This window comes from Asterias amurensis, chromosome 5 (genome assembly GCF_032118995.1).
Source record: "Asterias amurensis chromosome 5, ASM3211899v1".
NCBI classification, from domain to species: domain Eukaryota; kingdom Metazoa; phylum Echinodermata; class Asteroidea; order Forcipulatida; family Asteriidae; genus Asterias; species Asterias amurensis.
Window position 1 is genome coordinate 17,389,283 of NC_092652.1, and position 12,984 is coordinate 17,402,266.

Sequence of the window (12,984 nt, forward strand, 5' to 3'; positions counted from 1 at the left end):
CAACAAATCCTGACTGGTTATATCCATTCAGGAAGAATCCGTAGAAACATGTCTGACAGAAAGGTTTCTCAAATTCAATATTTTGTGGGATAAAAACTTATATACTCTTTATATAACCACATTACTTCAAAGTTAAATGATTCTCAAAACACTTTGTACTTTGAAAGCTGCTGTACTTGTAACCAAGTAAGTTTTTAAGACCATTCATTTTAAGAGTGATACCAAATGTACTGCTCCATATACGTCTATATTTGTGGTCATCTTATCCTTCCTTTTTGTGTGAAAATAGATGATTTTGGAGGGAAAAACAGATGATGTCTTACCGGGTCGCAGCCATTTGGAGTTATTGGTACTAGAGTAGGTGGAAGATCCTGTTTCTTCATCTTACACATGTAATGACTCAGCCCAAGACAATCAACATCACTCCAGAAACCCTGGGGGAATAGAGTAACAATTTAGGCTTAAAACAAATATGGAATCTACTAGCTCTTCTTCGTTCATAACAAAAGGCACAAATGTGTAATTGAAGGTAGCAGATTGGTTTCTGTCAAACGCTTATTTGTGGTAGGCTCTGTAAAATTGAGTCACAGGGGACAATCAACATTTTGAGGTTTTATACATACCTGAAAAGATCAAACAACAAGTTTCATTTTGACATGTTTCAGACACTTGTGTTATTTTTGGTTCTCAAGTTATGACATTTTTATTTATTTTTTTTGTCACAATCTGATAAAGACCCATAATAGAGAAACAGCCTGCTAAAAAACATCAAATAATGTAAAGAACACAAAGTACACAATTGAAAAAAACGATCTGCGAATAAAAAAAAAACGCTTTTTAAAATTTGTGACATTAAGGAAAGTTTTCATTCGACAGAAATTGCTAATTTTTTAACATCAATGTGATTTCACTGATGTCTTGTAAGAATTGTCTTCACTTACTGATGTATATAGACATTTGTACACATAAAACATCACTGTTAAAAATAGCAAGGGTCCTCGGTTAATATTTAACAAGAATAGCTTCCACTCAACTGGAATACATTATTTTTAACATTATATAATTTCAGCCAAGGTCCCTTGTTAAAAATTGTCTCATGTGACAGGGCCGTTACTTACAGATGTAGACGTTTGTACACAGTCTTCATTCTTGCCTCCATTGTTATTAGGTTCATGAGCAGCCCAGTTTGTGTACAGTACAGGGCTATCATCACTCCATTCATAAGTCATTGAGAGTTTGTTATCATTCAGACCAGTCCAGAACTTGGTAGTGTCAAGAGTTCCTAGAGGAAGGGAAGAGTTTTCAAATCAGAATTTTGATTAAATATGTGTTCAAATAATTGTTTGCAAAAAAAACCTGAAAAGTGGATCATAATTTTAAGAGCTATGGGCTGAAACTATGGGATTTGCATATAATTGGTAACCTCTGGAGTTATGATTATAAGGAGCTTTTTGATACAGTATCCTTAACCCTAGAGAAGTGTATTAAAAAAATAAGAACCTTTTTTTTCTCCAGGCAGACACAACAAAATGTGATTTCAGAGAAAAGTCTGAAATATCTTATCCCTGAGCGTCAAATTCTAGCTTCCCTCTTTTAAGATTTGAGATGTCTCCCGAACTCTGAAATTTACTTTGCAACAGTATGATAAATAGCACAACAAGTTATCAAAGAAAAATCCTACATAGCAAAGGAGATGTATATATGGTGTTGTAACCGCCAAACAAATATGCATTGATCACCATGCACAGCTTAAAAACCTACATAAAGTAATACTACGTTCATAGGTTTTAGCAAAAATAAATCTCATGAAAATGACATTGTATGAGCCAGGCACGGGATCCAAGCTCTGCTATTTGATCAGCAGAGTGTGGGTTCGAATCCCGGTCGTGACACTTGCTACATAAAATTGGGGAGGTAGTCCTGCTCTACCGGGCCAGGCTTCGGACTGACTGATACCCAAGCCTACATCCGTATGGACTGTAAAGGGGTAACCCTGTTTCAGCCCTAGGAGTAGGTGGCAACGGCCTCCTGGACAAAAATAATTGTAGCCCACACCTTGAAGTGGCCTTCAGGCCTCGTGTGTCTGGCGACTTGCATAAAAAAAAAGGAAAAAAAAAGAGGCTTTTACTGACCAGCTCTTAGTTTGCAGATGTATCCAGCCTTTGATGAGCAAGGCAGGTCATTCCACTGACCCGCCTCTGTTGATATAAACAACAGATGTGCACAATCCTCATTCTGCCAGTTGTCAGGCTGTCCAGGTTTCCAATTCTCAAAGTCCATCTACAGGTGTCACATAAAAATTAGAATGTTGAGACAAATTTTAATTACTAATTTTGGCCTTTAGCGCACATGTCTGTCACCCAGTGACGCTCCTGGCGCTGTGGCATACAGTATTTCCTGCCTGATGTGGGACTACGTTTGAATTATGAGACCTAATTCTGATAGCACCATGTAATGCTTTACAAGGTGCCGTGGCGCAATTTGCTGCCGATTGGACCAGGAACACCGGTGCGAACCCCTACTCTTTTCGATAAGTACACTGGGTTCTTTTACATGCGCTACAAAACACATGGGACCAATGGCTTAGCGTCACTTTCGAAGGAAGAAGCAATGGTTAACTTCTTGCTTAAGGACACAAGTGTCACGGCTGGGGATTCGAACCCACACTCTGCTGGTCAGAAACACCAGAGTTTGAATTCGTTGCTCTTAGCCGCTTGGCTACGACACTTCCACAATCATGCAGTTGTGATTCGGGCCCAATTTCACAGAATCTCTTAAGCAGACAATTTTTTGCTTAACAAATGAGCAGGATACAAGTCACAAATTGTACACATTGCATACATTTAGGCTGGAAAAGTAATAACTAGTAGTCACGTAAATGTGATGAGCCAAATTTTGCAATTCAAAAGGTGGTAGAATTTTTGAGATACTGCACAAAATCTGGAGCAGTTATGTTCACCCAAAAAGAGTAACGCGTAAGTGGAATAAACAATATGAGGAACAGTTTATGCACTGCAGAAACTAGTCTTTAATGCATAAATGTTAGGACTGTGTACCAGTATTTCTCGCTTACCGGTGTCTGATCAACCCAGGCAAATTTATTCTCAATCTTGATGTCATGTAAGCCGAGCCACAGATGAGTCCCAACAGCAGTCACCTCACCTGAAATAAAATAATAAAATACTTATGTACTCAGTTTAGTAGCGAACAATTTATATACCTATTTTTAGGGTAATTCTAAACCTGTTTTAGGGTAATAATTTCTTATATTTATTTTTTTAGAGATGACCAGGGTCCAATTCCACAGAATTTCTTATTAGCAATCAATCTTTTTGTATTCTTCATAACAAAGATAACTTTTAAACGCAAGTTCACCACAAACAAGACCAAAAGCCACACTTGGTAAGGGGCTCACAAGAAAAAAAACCATTTTAAAATGTTTTTATGAAAATAACTTAGGAGCTTAAGGTGGGAACTTATATTGTTTACCCATCTAAACCCTTAGAAGGTGCTAACTAATTGGGTCTAAGAATTCATCACTTCAATAAACCTTTCTATATAAATGTATAATCTTTCTGTGTATAGGCCTTAAGCGCCTTGAGTATATTGTTGGTAGATACGAGCACTATATAAGACTTCAATATTATGTTCCTCTTAACTCTTTCATGTGCTGACCAGTCACTTATGTGTCTTTAAATTGTTAAATAAGGGAATCAATGTGTGGTGAAGAGGTTTTCAACAAGTGGTTTAAACCCAATGAGGCCTGGTTCTTGATGATTTTACCGAGACGAAGTCGAGGTAAATTTTCAGGCCTCGGCGAGCCAGGCCTCGGCGGGTTTAAACCACTAGTTGATAACCGATTCAAAACACTTTGATTCCCATTCATAAATACCTTTTCGGTCTTAAACATCATCACTTTTTGGTCAACAAGTAAAATAAATGCAAAAATTGTAATTGCTAAATGATTTCTTTCAACACAACACCCCTCCAGGTATGAAACGGTAAAGCCCTCCACCGCCCTCGGGTAAACAACTAATTATAAGGGAATGCTGTGCGCGTCGCGCGTATCGCGTGATGTGGCTGCAAAACTGTTTCAGCCGTTGCTCTTGACCAACAGGAATGAAGAAACTGTCTTGAAAGAACAGGTGCAAGGTCGCGTGTCACACCCATGAATTAACACTTTTTACAGGTCATAAACAAAGGTTTATACACACCCACACGACGCACTCTCCACCAATAGGAATAGCGAAACTGTCTAAGGTATTTATGAATGAAAATTTAAGATTGCACTGCAACAGTTAACAGAATCCGAAAGAGCACTCTTGAGGCATGTGAGGGTGCTATTTTACTTGTGACCTGTTTTGGGGCGGGTTGCCTTTTGTAAAAACGAGTACATTTTAGATGTGTCCATAATATGATCAAAATTATCACTGCAACATTTTTTCAATAGATTGAAATTTGCATCAGGGGTAGTTGGTAAGACACTGCTCTAGAATTGCAAAGGTCGTGGGTTCAATCCCTCCCGAATAACACGCTTGTGTTTTTTTTTCTTCATGAACTCAGAAAGTACCGAGTATACAGTGCCAACACACATCAGTGTATTTTGGGAAAATCAAAATAAATAACACATTTTATTGCTGAGTAAAAAAAAATTGCTAAGCATTTTTTTCCTGCTTATAGCTTCATGAAATTGGGGCCATACCAAAGGAAGGGGCCACAGATTTTTTGTTCCATGAAATCATGCCCAGATCTTGAGTTTGATGGTCGACCAGTATAATGACACCTCAACCTACCTGTAAGGAAAGCCTGTTCCTCATATGAATGTATACTGGTGAGTCTAGACCCCATATCCTCACATGTCTGCTCTGCATCGTAATAAGTCATTTGTTTAGTATTGATGAAGTAGCAGTAGTCACCAAAACTCTTCCAGCCTTGCCGACAACCAATACCTGAGATCAGTAAGAAACAAAAGACCAAATTCTGAAAATTGTCAAACCTTTACAACAGAATATTAACTGAAGTTCTACGTTTTGGCCATTATTGACAATAAACACACCCTCCCCTTTCCGCTCAATGTTGTTAACTCCAGCTGGAGGTTCCCAAAGCCCACACCATTAAACATTCACTTTTCTCACTGCAAAATACCACAAATACACTGTCTCTACCCACTTAGATCATAAAAGAACTTACTTTGTTCAATAAGAGACACCATGAACGCATTCTCGTTGGAGTCCATGATAGAGATGAGGTCAGAGCCTTGTTTACGACATGACGCTCTGGCATCGGTCCATGAAGCTTCCAATGGTTGTGTCTGGTAGCAGAAGTCCTTATAGCCTTGCCAACCTGCCGGACAGCGGAAGTTAGGGGCAAGGGTGGCTGGAATGGTTGGTTGTGGTGCGTCATTTCCTGAGATAGGTAAAAAAAAGTATTACTTATGAGGTATCACCAGTGCGTGTGTCTTAAGCCATGTTCCCATTGGACTTTTTTTCTTCCGCTGCAATGCAGCAAGTCACCGTGAATGGCTTTGGTGTAATTCTACCGTTTGCTTAGCGCTTTACAGCGTGGTTATGGTAGGTTTACAGCGTGGAGCTGTTCCCATAGGCCTCTTTGAGATATGACGGACACAATGCTACAACACTATTCGGTAAATTTGTGTGTATACACCCAAACCAAACAGAACACTCCTATAACGTCCACCATACCTCAAATTGGACTTTTTACAGCCCAGATAAGTTACCTTGGCTGCTCAGAAGTCTTTTGCGACCTCTTTCGGCCTGCTAGTTTTACATAACGTTCGCGGTAAAATAACACAGAGGGCAGTTTACTATATGGATCCCATTGGATTTAATTTAGTCATTCTACAGGAAAGTCGTGGTACTGTATATCTTTTGTAAAAAGTCCGATGGCAATAACGCTATTGTCAATAAGTAAAGTTTGCTGTGGACTGAAGCTCTAGAGTTGTCAGAGTGTGGTTTCGAATCTCAGTCATGACACTTAATTGTTTTCTTAAGCAAGACCAATTGAATCTGTTCATCAATAATAATAATAATGAACCATTTCTATAGAGCGCATATCACAATCACAGAGAAGTCCCTATGCGCGAAGAGATGAAAACACAAGAGAAGCAAAAGTTAATAGAGATGTGAAGTAAATACAAAAGCAAAGTTTAGTAAATGGGTAAATGGGTACCTGTGAGTGTGAGGGCAGAGAGATATAGCTTGATGTGCTACATATTTGGCAGCACAAGTTGTACACTCACTAAGGGAGATGAGATGGTCTAGGAATGAAATAAATGTCCCAGTAACTAGGGGAAATAATGTTGGAGCATCACGAGCATCACTGAGTGATGACCAATTTGAGCGCTATATTTAAGAAGCCCACTATTATTATGTTTGCGGAGTCCAACCTGGTGCCAATTTCATAGAGCTGCTTAAGCACAAAAATAGCTTGCTTATTTTACATAAGTTACTGGCCAAAATTTCATTCCATATACATTGCTTTTGATTGGTATTAAGCTGTTGTTTACTTAGCATAACAATTGAGTGGAGTATTGGCCTGTAATCTGATTTTACTAAGCAAGGATTTTTTTGCTTAAGCAAATATTTTTGCTTAAGCAGCTCTATGAAATTGGGCCCTGGGCTGTATGCAAGCTTAGGCCACGCGAATGAGGGACCTTTATGTTTTTATCACCAGAAATATGCACAAATATTAACATATGAAAAATTACACTGATAGCCAACTTACTTATCTGATAATAGTCCATGTTCACCGAAGCACTCAAACCACCTACGAGGTCTTTATTAGTCGCTAAGAATGAACACTTTTTCTTGGAGATGTCAAAGTTGAATGACATGCAAGACGATAATGTCATGGTGATGCATCGTTTGGCACATTCATCGGGATAGATGTTGGTTACTGTGACTTGATCAGTAACTCCATCTAGGAACATGCTGGGATAAACTGAATAATGGGACACAAGGTAACCTGTGGGTAGGAGGAAGAAACAAAGTTTATTTGTAGTAAGTCAACATCATAAGTGACTTAACTGGCCCCCTGTACACATGCTCCTCCAGTGTACTGCAGCCCTATAATGGGCTGTGAACAGAGATTCAACCATGGCGTGACCAGCAGACTAGCCATTAACTCTGCCCCTATATTGTATCGCAGTGGGTTTTTTCCCCTGCCTTCCACCTTTAGGACCCAGGAACGAGGGCAGCACATGTACATGGATTGGAAATGTTCAGTTCCTACCTAATGGATCCTTCCCATGAAATATGCTAATTACATTCATGCATGCAAACAGACCCTGTTGGTAGGCAAACGCAGTAGAGTATGCACTAAGCAGACGCGCAATTGCGTCTGCATCACACACCTATTAGCCGTGTACAAAACAGCGCGATGTTCCCTCATTTTGCCAACCAAACTGTTAGTGAGCACGCGCTTTGTGCAATTTACATATTTCATGGCGATTGCGTTGGTTTCCCCTAGATTAATTCTCTACTAGGGTATTCATCCCATATTTAAAACTGAAACTTTTTTCACAGACTTAAAGAGGTCTTGGTTAGTACAGAGAGCATTCCCTGACATAAGGGTGAAATTCACCGAGTCTGGTCATGGTAGTTTACGGGAATAGCAATTCCCTTAAAAGGAGGTGAAAGAGAAACAATTCCTTGAATTACAGCCAAAACTTGCACTTCACCGAAAATGTTATGGTGGTTTCACACTCCTGCATAGTGAGATTTATGTGGTGACGGAAAAAAGGATTTCTGGGGAAATGTGGGAGGTTGATAAACTCCACCTTGCAGGCCTTGAACTTTGCTCTTGATGGGGCACATCAATTTTCCACTGGTAAAAGGCAAACTCTTAGGAAGATTTCAATTTGTAATGGGACTTTGCAAAGGGGCAACACAGCAAAAGCCTAGAGCACCACTGCAATTGCGGTGGGGGCCATGGGTAATTTTGAGGCCTGAGCTTGGTTAGGATGGTCAGGGGAGAGTAACGGGGAGCAGGGTCTGAAAAGTAGTGAAAATTAATGCAGTATTTGAGCTTACCGTCCTTCTTACAGATATATCCCATTGTGTTTGTACACATGACATCATTCCACGTTCCAGTTGCAAGATGGAGTTCTGCACAGTGTTCACCAGATGTTCCAACATTGTTAGGTTCACCTGAACATAACAACCAATATATAGGATTTGAGGCATTGCATGGTGAGGTATCAATGTATATTTGGTTTGCGGTAACACCATGTGTGTTTGCCAGGTAGAGTTTAATCTTAGAGAACTGTCTTGCTTTATTCTACTGCCGCGGGGTAGAAAATCGGAGGTTCGGGAGACTTCTCAGTTCTGAAAAGAACTGTCCTGCTTTTTAACTATTACCAGGGCGGATGGTATAGAAAATAGACTGGACTACTACTTTAGCTTATAGGATCGTAATTAACTGTACTGCTGCGAAATCAGTTCTGAATTGGTCTCAACATTCGACTAGCTTGCTCTAGTCATCGTCAACAATCATTCAGACTAACTTATTGTATGCTCAATATAAATTTTAGCTGAGATAATTATGTATGCATACAATTAAACCTGTTAAAGTTTGTCAAAAGCAAAATAAAAGAAGTCATTGGTGAGTCGGCACTTCGTGCATAGGTAACTGGACGCAGAATGTAAAAAAACACGTTACTAAGAGATATTATTACCTTGGTAGTTACTCAAAGAATTAATTACCATAAAAATGTTTTTTGGTACCATAAACATTGTTAGAAATGACACCCTTTGAAGTAACAATTTGGATCTGAGAAAGCTTAATCAATTAAGCCTTTCTGTGAAAAAAGGGTGCAACTCCGACGACCAATCGAGCTCAAATTTTCACAAGTTTGTTATTTTATGCATATGTTAAGATACACCAAGTGAGAAGACTGGTCTTTGACATTTACCAATAGTGTCCATTGTCTTTAATATCTCCTAGCCTAACTCTTTTTGAAATCGACAACTGGTCTTTGACAATAATCAAAAGTATACACTGCCTTTAATTTCTAATTACATACAAATAATCACATGTTGTCAAACCACATAGATCCAAACAAAATCTGCCGCAAGTAACAATTAAACAAACGAAATGTACACCACTCCACGTCAAATTTTTGAAATGTTAAGTTTTTGTCAACAAATTGTATTATTTGAGAAATTTATGAAAAAAAAACAAAAAACATTAAATGAAATAAAAATACGTATGCATGAAACACTTAGTTTTGACACATTTTCATTTTAGGTAATTGTACCTCAACAATTTTAAAGCAGTTTGTTTTTTAAACCAGGCGAAAATTGATACACACTTAAGAACTATCTTACCAGGATACCAGTTGATAAATTTAAACGGTGACTCGTCACTCCACTCCCATCCTCCCTCTTGAAGCACGTCATTGGCACCGATCCAAACCACAGGCACAGTTTGTAAAGATAATCGTGCTGTCAAGAAAAAAAATGAAAGTAAAAGTCGTGCTGTAATTCCAAACCTTAGTTTTTAGCGCCTGAAAAAGAATCTGCTAATCATGAAACTTCAGGCTTTTGATTACTAATAATACGGACATTTATTTATGTTGTGCAGATACATATATAAATATACTACAATAATTAGGATTTAAAACTTTGCCTTTGGGAGTATAATTTTGTGAGGTTTGTAGTATCGCCATGTGTAAATCTCTTTGGGGTAGTGTCGGTTCTAAAAACAAAATGATAGTTGACAACTTTGGTTCTTTTTTGAAAAGGAGTGTTAACCCCAACTATTAATATACATATAAGGACAACTACTATTTGAATTGGTTATTGTATAACCCAAAATAAACCATTTAAAAGACCAATAGTTTTTGTGCAGCAGCTACTTTGTTCGGTTAGCAAGTGCTACCGTGAAGCAGCTACTTTGTTGTAAATAGATTGGGCAGTTGAGCAAGTACTACTGTGCAGCAGCTACTTTGTTCTTAATAGTTTTGGCAGGTGTGCAAGTGCTACTGTTCAGCAGCTACTTTGCTGTAAATAGTTTTGGCAGGTGTGCAAGTGCTACTGTTCAGCAGCTACTTTGTTGTAAATAGTTTGGGCAGGTGTGCAAGTGCTAATGTGCAGCAGATACTTTGTTGTAAATAGTTTTGGCAGGTTTGCAAGTGCTACTATGCAGCAGATACTTTGTTGTAAATAGTTTTGGCAGGTGTGCAAGTGCTACTGTGCAGCAGCTACTTTGTTGTAAATAGTTTTGGCAGGTGTGCAAGTGCTACTGTGCAGCAGCTACTTTGCTGTAAATAGTTTTGGCAGGTGTGCAAGTGCTACTGTGCTGCAGCTACTTTGTTGTAAATAGTTTTGGCAGGTGTGCAAGTGCTACTGTGCAGCAGCTACTTTGTTGTAAATAGTTTGGGCAGGTGTGCAAGTGCTAATGTGCAGCAGCTACTTTGTTGTAAATAGTTTGGGCAGGTGTGCAAGTGCTACTGTGCAGCAGCTACTTTGTTGTTAATAGTTTTGGCAGGTGTGCAAGTGCTAATGTGCAGCAGCTACTTTGTTGTTAATAGTTTTGGCAGGTGTGCAAGTGCTACTGTTCAGCAGCTACTTTGTTGTAAATAGTTTGGGCAGGTGTGCAAGTCCTAATGTGCAGCAGATACTTTGTTGTAAATAGTTTTGGCGGTGTGCAAGTGCTACTGTGCTGCAGCTACTTTGTTGTAAATAGTTTTGGCAGGTGTGCAAGTACTTCTGTGCAGTAGCTACTTTGTTGTAAATGGTTTTGGCAGGTGTGCAAGTGCTACTGTGCAGTAGCTACTTTGTTGTAAATAGTTTGGGCAGGTGTGCAAGTCCTAATGTGCAGCAGATACTTTGTTGTAAATAGTTTGGGCAGGTGTGCAAGTGCTAATGTGCATCAGCTACTTTGTTGTAAATAGTTTGGGCAGCTGTGCAAGTGCTACTATGCAGCAGATACTTTGTTGTAAATAGTTTGGGCAGGTGTGCAAGTGCTACTGTGCAGCAGATACTTTGTTGTAAATAGTTTGGGCAGGTGTGCAAGTGCTACTGTGCAGCAGCGTCTTTGCTGTAAATAGTTTCGGCAGGTGTGCAAGTGCTACTGTGCTGCAGCTACTTTGTTGTAAATAGTTTTGGCAGGTTTGCAAGTGCTACTGTGCTGCAGCTACTTTGTTGTAAATAGTTTTGGCAGGTTTGCAAGTGCTACTATGCAGCAGATACTTTGTTGTAAATAGTTTTGACAGGTGTGCAAGTGCTACTGTTCAGCAGCTACTTTGTTGTAAATAGTTTTGGCAGGTTTGCAAGTGCTACTGTGCAGCAGCTACTTTGTTCTTAATAGTTTTGGCAGGTGTGCAAGTGCTACTGTTCAGCAGCTACTTTGTTGTAAATAGTTTGGGCAGGTGTGCAAGTGCGTGCAGCAGATACTTTTTTGTAAATAGTTTGGGCAGGTGTGCAAGTGCTACTGTGCTGCAGCTACTTTGTTGTAAATAGTTTTGGCAGGTGTGCAAGTACTTCTGTGCAGTAGCTACTTTGTTGTAAATGGTTTTGGCAGGTGTGCAAGTGCTACTGTGCAGTAGCTACTTTGTTGTAAATAGTTTTGGCAGGTGTGCAAGTGCTAAGTGCTGCAGCTACTTTTGTTGTAATAGTTTTGCCAATGTGGATTACCAGCTAGTGTAAATGCAAAAAAAGCAGGATCAGACCCAGTTTAAGATCGTGCAATTTTAATCCACCTTTTGAGGAGGGTTGAAAGATTGGTGGATCAGATCCAGCAAAGTGGATTCCACAAACAAGTAAACACACAAAAGGATCAGACGTGGGAATTCACTGTGGGCATTTCCAGTTTTTCTCTGAATGCCTGGGTTTTTTTGCTTTGTGGTTTTGTGTGATCAGAGCTGGATAAAATGCTGGATCTAAAACCACCATTCTGGATTAAGTGTAAATTTTGGAGATGAGAACTAAGAAGAAGGGGTTAGGTGGGCTACTCACCATTGATGTAAGTCTGCTCTGACAGGTCAGTAATACTGACGAGATCACCGCCTCCCAGTCTGCACTGCTCTCTTGACTTCGCCCATGTCTTGAATTCCCCTGGCCTGAAGAGGTAGCACTGATTGGATGTGGGATCATACTCCCAACCAGAACCACAACGTTGGTTAAAGGGAGCTGAAAGCCAAATGAACAATTAGAGATTAAAATTAGATATTTGGTTTGTGGTAGCACCATGTGTGTATCTACTTAGCCAGGTAGAGTTGTTCTTAGAGAACTGTCTTATCTTTATTCTACTACCGCGGAGTAGATTAATCGGATGTCCGGTAGACATCTCAGTTGAAAAGAACGTTCCTGCCTTTATCTTCTGCCTGGGCTAAAGGTATAGAAAATTAGCGGGTTAACTACTTTAGCTCATAGGATCGTATAACTGCACTACCGCGGAGTCAGTTCTTGGATTGGTCTCAATGTTTCGACTAGCTTTCTCTAGTCATCGTCAGGAAACTCTACCTGGCAAGTTGATACACACATGATGTGACCGTAAACCAAATATTTATTGATACCTCACCATGCAATGTCTCAAGTCCTATATACAATCAGATAGTTAATAATAATAATGAACCATTTTTGTAGCGCGCATATCACAATCACAGAGAAGTCCCTATGCGCTTTGAGATGAAAACAAAAGAGAAGTAAAAGTTAATAGAGATGTGAAGTAAATACAAAAGCAAAATTTAGTTGATACAGAAAGAAGTACTGTAGGCTATTGCAAAAATAAATGTGTTTTTAACTTTGTCTTAAATAAATTCACTGTTTGAGCTTGTTTTATGGTGTTCGGAAGACTATTTCATAATTATGCTGCTGCTGCTGCAAAAGCTCTGGCCCCCTTAAATTTAGTAAAAGTCGAGAGACAAACTAAGAGAGACCTGGATTTAGAGCGGAGGTTACGAACTGGATGATATTTTTGGATGAGTTCCTGGAGATAAGTTGGGCCTAAACCTTGCAAACA

At 39.3% G+C, this 12,984-nt stretch overlaps 1 protein-coding gene across 1 annotated transcript in view; it reads right to left on the reverse strand.

The window, feature by feature from the left end:
* LOC139937867 (C-type mannose receptor 2-like) overlaps nt 1–12,984 on the reverse strand; it is a 75,966-nt gene that overhangs the window by 37,990 nt on the left and 24,992 nt on the right. Inside the window, exons 19-28 of the mRNA XM_071933230.1 lie at nt 11,979–12,152; nt 9,348–9,464; nt 8,052–8,168; nt 6,745–6,984; nt 5,191–5,406; nt 4,794–4,949; nt 3,074–3,162; nt 2,133–2,280; nt 1,119–1,282; nt 324–434 (exon numbers count right to left, since the gene is read on the reverse strand). Of these exons, the coding sequence (XP_071789331.1) occupies nt 324–434; nt 1,119–1,282; nt 2,133–2,280; nt 3,074–3,162; nt 4,794–4,949; nt 5,191–5,406; nt 6,745–6,984; nt 8,052–8,168; nt 9,348–9,464; nt 11,979–12,152 (1,532 nt within the window). The remainder of the gene's footprint in view (nt 1–323; nt 435–1,118; nt 1,283–2,132; nt 2,281–3,073; nt 3,163–4,793; nt 4,950–5,190; nt 5,407–6,744; nt 6,985–8,051; nt 8,169–9,347; nt 9,465–11,978; nt 12,153–12,984) is intronic.